The sequence below is a fragment of the Podarcis cretensis genome (genome assembly GCF_951804945.1).
Source record: "Podarcis cretensis genome assembly, chromosome: 14".
In the NCBI taxonomy this organism is placed as follows: Eukaryota; Metazoa; Chordata; class Lepidosauria; order Squamata; family Lacertidae; genus Podarcis; species Podarcis cretensis.
In genome coordinates, this window is record NC_137183.1 from 38,238,733 (window position 1) to 38,247,482 (window position 8,750).

General features: G+C 48.9%; 1 protein-coding gene across 1 annotated transcript; it reads right to left on the minus strand.

The window, feature by feature from the left end:
• Positions 1 to 1,225: 1,225 nt before the first annotated feature.
• LOC307202458 (uncharacterized protein) lies at positions 1,226 to 3,169 on the minus strand. The gene has a single exon (XM_079952455.1). The coding sequence runs from the start codon at positions 3,159 to 3,161 to the stop codon at positions 2,556 to 2,558; it is 606 nt and encodes a 201-aa protein (XP_079808581.1). The 5' UTR covers positions 3,162 to 3,169; the 3' UTR covers positions 1,226 to 2,555.
• Between the last annotated feature and the right edge of the window lie 5,581 nt (positions 3,170 to 8,750).

Genomic DNA, 8,750 nt, shown 5'->3' on the forward strand with positions numbered 1-8,750 from the left:
GGTGCAATGGCAGCTAGTGTCAGACTTATTCTAGGGAGATCCAAGTTCAAATTTCTGGCAACGGACTGGATGGCTTTGGGCCAGACACCATCTCTCAACCTAGCCTGCCTTAGGATAAAAGACAGAAATTAAGCAGCTGTCATTTGAGAAAGGCAGAATAAAAAGATAACAATGATACCTTTATTATGAAGCATGTCTACAGAGGAAGTTGCATTAAACCGAGTCAGGGCATTGGGCCATTTAGCTCAATATTGCCTACACTGACTGGCAGAGGCTCTCCAGGGTTTCAGGCAGGGAGTCTTTCCCAGCCCTACCTGGAGATACCCAGGTGCGAAACTGGGACCTTTTGCATGCAAAGCAAATGCCCTATTAGCCATTCAGATGTTTGCAACAAACTTCCTTATGCCCTCCCCCAGAGGAAAGTCTGGAGGACTGAGCAGCCCCCCCCCCAAGTGAATAGATGTGGGTCATCCTTGTTTTAGAACTCCAACAAGGAGTAGAGGAGATTACCATCTGGATATGGCCCCAAAGCACTGCTGCTTCTTGTCTGTCTCCCTTCCTGCTCAGTCAAGTTTGCACTTCCACATATGTTACACTTGGGCCAGACATAACAGCAGCACACACATGCACACCCCGGGGGGGGGGGGGGAGGTTAATCCAACAGCATACTGTGAAGGAGTTAGCCAGGAAACGTGATGTATGTGTGCACACCCTTCGTTCCCAGCCTCGTCCACCCCCACGCCAGTCCTGGCCGCTGCCTTTTTCCGGCTCCTAGGCTTACAGAGAGTCTGGTTTCACTTCTTTTCAGCTGCATGTGTGGATGTGGATGAGCTCCAGGTGCTGAGGAGCCAAGAGAGCAGCTGTTCCCTACCCACCCACCCTCCACTCTTCCAGCCATAGCTATCAGCCAGCCTTGGTATTACTATAGCTCAGCTGAGAATAAACAGCAAGGAGGAGAAAGGAGACCTCCTTTGAATTGCTGGTACACAGCTGTGGTTTGCAGGCCACCCTGCTGCGAGAAAAAACCAGGCCAAAGAAGTCAGGTTAAGGGGGAAAGCTTAGAGAAGTCAGGAATACACACATTCCTTGTTCCGATCCTATTACTTCCCAAGGAGAAACACTGAAAGATCGAACCAGGACATTGAGATTTGTCCCCCCACCCTTTAATGTAGGCATCTAATGCATGATATATTTACTCTCTCTCTCTCTCTCTCTCTCTCTCTCTCTCTCTCTCATGCCTCTTACAAGCTCAGCTGCTATCCTGTCCTAACTGGGGCCCTGTCAACGACCTGCCCTTTGCATCCTCTGAAACCACAACTCTGATGCAGCAACTGTCAAGCTACAGGTTACATTAATTCTATCAAGAATACCCGATACTGTACATTGCTTTGGAAAACTAGTGGAACAACTGTCTGTGGTGGACAACCTCACAGCGCACTCCTGCGTGAGTATATTGCCAATGTGCAACCAACCAGAGGCACAATGCGGACTGCATGGGTTGGTGGCACATGACTGAATTTATAGTCAGGTGGGCAAAGCTCCACCAGCACTAGAAGCTTCCTTAGTTTGCAACACTTTGCGCTGAAGGGCAGATTAGGCCAGCCTCTTCTTTCGCAATCTGGGCTTTACTTCCCAATGAACAGTTGCCCCGCCATCCCCACAGGAAAGCTGTACCGCTTTGTCAGCTTCAGCTGCAGTTTCAACTGTCCCATGTCTCATGAGATCTTGAAACTTGACTAGGGCTCTTTTGCTACCACAGTGCACCTTCTCCATCAAACGGTATTTCTTCACTTTTACTTGCAAGAAGTGACGGTATCTGTTTATTCCAAAAACATCCTGACAGTAACCTTTGACCTGGGCTTTCCACCCTGGAAAAGGAGTATCATTCTAGAACTGCCACCAGCTGGAACCCCAGGCTCCATCATCCTTCTCAGCTGGCAAAATCGCACTGTTTTTGTCCTGCAGAAACTTGTGAACTTTTGACTTCACTCATGTTTCACTAGGCAATGCTGCTCCACGATCCTCATTTAAAAAAATAAAATAGGTATCTCTTTCTGTGATCAGTCAACAATATGCATAGCTGTGTTGGGAGACGAGCAGAAAGCATCCTTGTGGGAGGAAACGCCTTCCCTGTTCTCATTCTGCTGGTGTGTTTTTTAAAAAGGAGTTTTTTTCCTGGGGCTCTTTGTAAACAAACAGTTCTGTGTGGCAAAGAAGCTCGCAAACCCAAGGTCAGGGCGACTTTTGTAGGGGAACAGCCTGACACACAGCCAGCCAGCCCTGCCACTTGCCTCCTGCTTTTCACCATCCTTCCTGGATCAGGCCAATTCCCTTTCACTGTCCAAAACATCGTTCAACACATTCAGTAAAAACAGGACAAATGTTGCCCCCACACTGCCAGGTTCCACTGTCCTTTTTCTCTCTTCCCAAAACATTGGAAGGCGCTGCCAAAGCCCCCTTCCTGGCTCCCCTCATTCTGCCATGGAGTACAAGAAAAAGGTGGGGTTCTTGCCAGCCATGGGTCTACCTGCCGGGGTTTGGGTCTGGTTCCTGCATCACAAAGCCCCCTGTTCGACGGAAGCAGGCTCCTCTTGCTGTTTCTTGCGCTGCCGCTGCCTCTTGGCCCGCCAGCAAACCAAGGCGCCCACCAGCAGGCCCACTCCGAAGATCAGGGTGGCCACCGAGACCACCTTGGCAATGTCCATCTGCCGCCCATTGATGGTGAATGTGATGCACGTGGCAGCAATGCCAATGACCAGGGAGACGATGCCAAAGGGGAAGACGCAGCGGTACCAGGATTTTTCCGTGCCCCCTGTGGCCAGCGCCAGCTTGTTGAGTGTGGCAGTGGAGTCGGTGGTGGCAGCCACTGCAGGCAGACCCGGCTTCCCTCCTTGCAAGCAAGTGAGCGAGTTGGACTTGCAGCCCATCATCCTGGCAAGGTACACAGGGGCAGGTGCCCACGCGAGCCTGGAGAGTTTGCAGTCACAGCATGGGCTGCAGCCTCCTGCCCCCAGCACAGCTTTCTCTGCAAGGGAGAAGAGAAGTGAGAAAAGCAAAGTCCTGTGTTCTTCCTCGGTCTCTTTCCTTCGGCTCTGGCTGCTGTTGCCGCTGTTTGCTTTCTGCTCTGAGCTGTGGCTTGGAGGACTCTTTTGCCGCAACATCAAGAGGCGATTGGCAGATGGGAGCAGTGATATCATACCTGTGGGCGGGAACTCTGAACCTGTTAACTGTTTCGGAGGAATTGCGGGCAAACGCTGGGTTTGAGAGAGTCCCAGGGAAGAGGCTGATGCTAACTGGCTTCTAGGATTTTATTCCAGTCTGCTCAGATTCCCTCCCCCCACCCCACCCCCACACTATTTCACCATACACTTGCTTTGTATCTGGGGTTTATTGATTTTTAAGTGTTCTTAACTTACAGTTTTTCAGCTGTATTTCACCTTTGTAAGTTACTTTGGCCTCTTTACTGCTTTATTTCAGAGGTGAGGAAACTTTCTCAGCCCAAGGGCCACATTCTCCTCTAGGCAACCTTCTGAGGGCCACATGCCAGTGGTAGGTGGGGCCAGAGGCACCAGTGGTTGGAGCTAGAAATGTAGTTTTTACCTTTGTACAGTAGGCAGGTTTCTATGCGCACGCGCACACACACCCTTCTCATGTTCTGTCCTCCATCTAGACAAGCAAAGGGCATTGTCAGAGTTCAAGGACACATTTTGACCAGGCAAAAAACACTTTGGCTGGAAGGCAGAGCCAGTGACCTGGCGACATAGGAGCCAAGAGGGCTTTGCACCCCAATAAAATATTTGAGGTGGTTGCCCTCCCCAGTTGATGGGCATTGTCATTCAAATGGTGTGTATGCACTGCATCATGTGACAAATTAAGCAGGGTGGGGCTTACCTGAGGAACCCTCCCCCCAATATTTTATTCAAGTTGGCACACCTGCCTAGAGAGGGGTGGTGTGGCCTGGGGAGAATTCTGAGGGCCAGTTAGAGAGGCCATGAGGCTCTCAGGGCGGTTCACAGAACAAACCAAATACATAATCAGACAACAGCAACAACCCAATAACCCCCCAATCCACATTTTAAAAGGGCATAGGATGTCAATCAAATCAACCAAAGGTCTGGTTTAAAAGGAACATTTTTGCCTGGCACCTCAAGCTGTATAATGAAGGCACCAGGCAAACTTCCCTGGAAAGAGCATTCCACAGATGGGGAGCCACTGCAGAGAAGGCCCATTCTCATGTTGCTACCCTCTGGACCTCTCGAGGAGGAGGTACACGAATGAGGGCTTCAGAAGATGATCTCAGGGTCCAGGTAGGTTCATATGAAAAGAGGTAGTCCTTGAGGTATTGCGGTCCTGAGCCATTTAAGCCTTTATAGATCAAAACCAGCACTTTGAATTAGGCCCAGAAACTAACTGGTAGCCAGTGCAGTTGGGCCAGGATCGGTGTAATATGTTCAAACCGACTTGCTCCGGTGAGCAACCTGGCTGCTGAATTCTGCACCAGCTGAAGTTTCCGAACCATCTTCAGATGCAGCCCTACATATAACGCATTGCAGTAATCTAACCCTGAGGTTACCAGAGCATAGACAACAGTAGTTAAGCTATACCAGTCCAGATAGAGGTGTAGCTGGGCCACCAGCCGAAGCTGATGGAAGGCACTCTGGGCCACTGAGGCCACCTGAGCCTGGAGCAACAGCAAAAGATCCAGGAGTACCCTCAAGCTACAAACCTGCTTCTTCAGAGGAAGTGTCGCCGCATCAAGAGCTGGCAATCTCCCACCCATCTGGTCTAGGGAACCACCCACTAGCAGTGCCTCAGTCTGATCTGGATTGAGCTTCAGTTTGTTGGCTTTCATCCAGTCCATTACTGAGGCAAGACACTGGTCCAGCACTTCCACTGCCTCACCTGCAGATGTAAAGAAGAAATAGAGCTGAGTGTCATCAGCATACGGCTGACAACGGACTCCAGACCTCCAAATAACACCCCCAGCAGTTTCATGTAGATGTTAAACAATATGGGGGATAGGATTGAGCCCCGCGGAACAGAACCCCACATTGAAGGTTCCATGGGGCTGAAAAGCATTCCCCAAGCAACACCCTCTGGGAACCACCATCCAAGTAGGACTGGAACCACTGCAAAGTGGTGCTACCCGCCCCTAGTTCAGACAGTCGCTCCAGAAGGATCCCATAGTCAATGGTATCAAAAGCTGCTGAGAGGTAAGAGGACCAGACTTGGTCATTTAGAAAGTTCCAGGTCAGGCTTTGTCACTGAGTTAGTAATGACAGGATTGTGCTTGGGGTTATACATTGTGCCTATGGATTTGGAAGCAGCATATACCTATTATGGTTCATAAAATCATGAAAGCACCATGCAAAGTATGTTTTGAAAAATTAATCCTCCCCCTCTGACCTGCAATCCAAAAGCTTTTAACTGTTAGTCATTTTTTAAATTCTTTGTTCTCCTGCTTTGTAAAACAAACCTGAATAAAGATGATAATCCTCCTACATATACATTTATAAAACAACTCCATTGTTGCTATCGTTGTCGTTTTGGAGTGTATACATTTGGTGTCTTTTGTCACGCATCACAGCATTACAGGTTATTTTTATAGGGCTTCCTTCCCACTTTTCTGGCAATGCAAAGCACTATTGATCAGTTAAGTAAAAGGGAAAAGTTATAAAACGGGAAGAGGCTGTGGCTCATTGGTAGAGCATCTAATTTATATGCAGATCCCAGAGCTCATGGTCTCGGGTTCAAGGCTGGGAGAGCTCCCAGTCTGAAACTCTGGAGAGCTGCTGCCAGTCAGTCTAGACCAAGGGCCAGCAAACCTTTTCAGCAGAGGGCCGGTCCACTGTCCCTCAGACCTTGTGGGGGGCCAGACTATATTGGGGGGGGAATGAATGAATTCCTATGCCCCACAAATAACCCAGAGATGCATTTTGAATAAAAGCACACATTCTACTCATGTAAAAACACGCTGAATTCCTGACTGGCTGCGGGCTGGATTTAGAAGGCAATTGGGCCGGATTCGGCCCCCGGGCCTTAGTTTGCCTACCCATGGTCTAGACAGTACAGAGCTAAATGGAATAAGGATCTGGCTCAGTGTAAGGCAGCTTCCTTTGTTCCTAAAAATAAACAATCATTATTATCCAAGGGAGATACTTCAGTTGGGGTTTTAAACGCTCACCTCTTAACATCCCCCCGCCAAGCTCATCTAACAGCCCTTGGGAAACCCTTGAGAAACCCAGGCACTGGTTGTTGTGTCCTGTTCTGTTCCATCCTGCACCCCACCCCATGTACTGGACTCTGCCAGGTTTCATCAGATTGCATGTGGTTTTCCTTTCATGCACAATTCGGCCTTCACCACTAGGGAGCTGTCCATAGTACCAAGACCATGGGTTTTGTGCTACCCTTTTCACCACCTGACTCCTGGCTGGCTGAGATGTTTCCAAAAGGAACATGCAAATACTGCTCATGCACCACATCTGGCTTGGTGAGCTCCTCAGACTTCCCACAATGGTTTCCTACTTCCCTGATTCTGATTCTCCTACTGATCAGGAACAAGACCCAGCCAGTATGTTACTTCCTTGGGGATGAGTTATACATCCATCTCCTTGGAGAAAATATCACTCCTGTCCTGATTCATAATAGTATGCATTCTCATCTTTCCACCCTTCCCTTATCTTTTATGGGTTCTCCCCTTAGCTACTCTTTTAGAAAACTATGGAAGGAGTCAGTGGGTGAGACTTGAGGGTTTTATCAGAGCCCCCAAACAGACTTTGACTCAGAGGTAAGTCCCACTGATTTCTTTCTTTTAAGTGACAAAGGCTTAGACGTTCCCAAGAGCCTGACTGCTTGCCTGAAATGGCATTTCATCATTAATGCTGAGCTCAGATCATGTTGGGGCAGAATTCCATGGCTTTTTAAGGCAGTCGTTCATATCTGGAACATTCCAGCTCAGCACAGAGTCCTTTGACACTTGACACTGCAGCAGTGTAAATGATGCTGCACGGATAGTACTTCTACACTTGCAGCAGCATCATTAAGACTCGGGTGAAAATCATACAGGAAAGCAGTCAGCAACAAGAAATGGAGCAGTGCTCCTAGTCAAGGGTGAGTCACATCTTCAGAGCTACATAAGCTATTCAATATTACAGTACCCCTAAATGCCCACTTAACCATCTATTCAGCTTTTTCATTGCAGTTTGTAAAATAAATCAAGTCTTTTTATCATTTGGATTTTCTGGTTGGGGAGCCTACGGGTGGAAGTTCCTTAGATCAGAGATGGGGAACCCCAGGAACTGGGGATACATATGTGGCACTATGGGTTAAACCACAGAGCCTAGGACTTGCCCTGCTCCTGCCAACCTAGCAGTTCAAAAGCACATCAAAGTGCAAGTGGCGGGAAGGTAAACGGTGTTTCCGTGCGCTGCTCTGGTTCGCCAGAAGCGGCTTAGTCATGCTGGCCACATGACCCGGAAGCTGTATGCCAGCTCCCGCGGCCAATAAAGCAAGATGAGCGCCACAACCCCGGAGTTGTCCGCGACTGGACCTAATGGTCAGAGGTCCCTTTACCTTTTATGCCCCTCCCAAGTCTCCCTATCTGGAAAATAGGTGGGTCAACAAACCTTTATTTACTCTCACATTCTTCTCTAGCCTCTGTGCAGGCAAGCAAGCAAGCAAGCAAGCAAGCAAGCAAGCAAGCAGCATGGTTAAAGGTGCATTGTAGCCAGGCAGAAACATTCTAGAACGGTGCAAAGCAGGACAAGTGAGAGGGCTGAGAAGGGGTGTGGCTGGGAAAGAGCCCCAAGGGAGCCTTGGAGGGTCACATTCAGTCCCCAGTTTGAGGCCCCCATCCCTCCCATGGAGAGCACTGTGGTTGCCTCACCTCAAAAAGGATATTGTAGAGTTGGAAAAGGTTCAGAACAGGAAATGCAAATGATCAATGTCACAACTCCCCTGTGGGGAAAGGTTGCAGATTGGGGCTTTTTATCTTGGGAAACAGGTAAATAGGGGACAGCAGGATAGAAGCATATAGGATTATAGGTGGCATGGAGAAAGTCAGAGTTGTGGAACCTCATGCACTTGGCCAATCTTGGCTTAATCACACTCATTTTCCCCAAACCACATTCAGCTGCCCATCAACCGATATCACTGGTGATGGATAAGAGAACAGGGCTCAATCCTGCATTGGCAGGATTTAAGATTGAACCGCCGCTGCTGCCACCCACCTGCTTAAAGGAGAAATATAGGAAAGCCCCATTAGAAACAGCCTTCTCCACCCACACCCCTTTAAGGGGAAAGAATCCATAAACCAGCATGTCTTCATACTGGCCCTATAGGCACTGCAAAGCCCCAGAGAGGATATTGGCAGAATTATTTTGCCCACCTGTCACATCACAATAACACCATGTGATTGACAGGTGGGTAGCCCTGGATTTTCATTTTCTGAAATATGGCAACCCTAGCAGAAGCTAACCTAACTGTACAGAGGCAAAAATTGCATTTGTTGCTCCACCTGCTTTTGGCTCTGGCCCCACACACTAGTGGGGCCCCAGAAGATTGCCCAGCCTCTGGCTGGAAAACGTTCCCTATCCCCGGTCTCTAACATGCTGGCTCTAGAGTTCCTGGTGTCTGCCAATTGAGTTGGCAGCTCAGAACTTCCCACTAGAAACACTCCAAATAAGGTTTTGGAGAATTTAGTGTTTCTAGTGGGAAGTTCTGAGCTGCCAACTCTGAGGCCGTTGCCTCCT

Coding starts and splice junctions, on each gene's coding strand:
- LOC307202458 (XM_079952455.1), bottom strand. CDS start 3,161: ATGTTGCGGCAAAAGAGTCCTCCAAGCCACAGCTCAGAGCAGAAAGCA.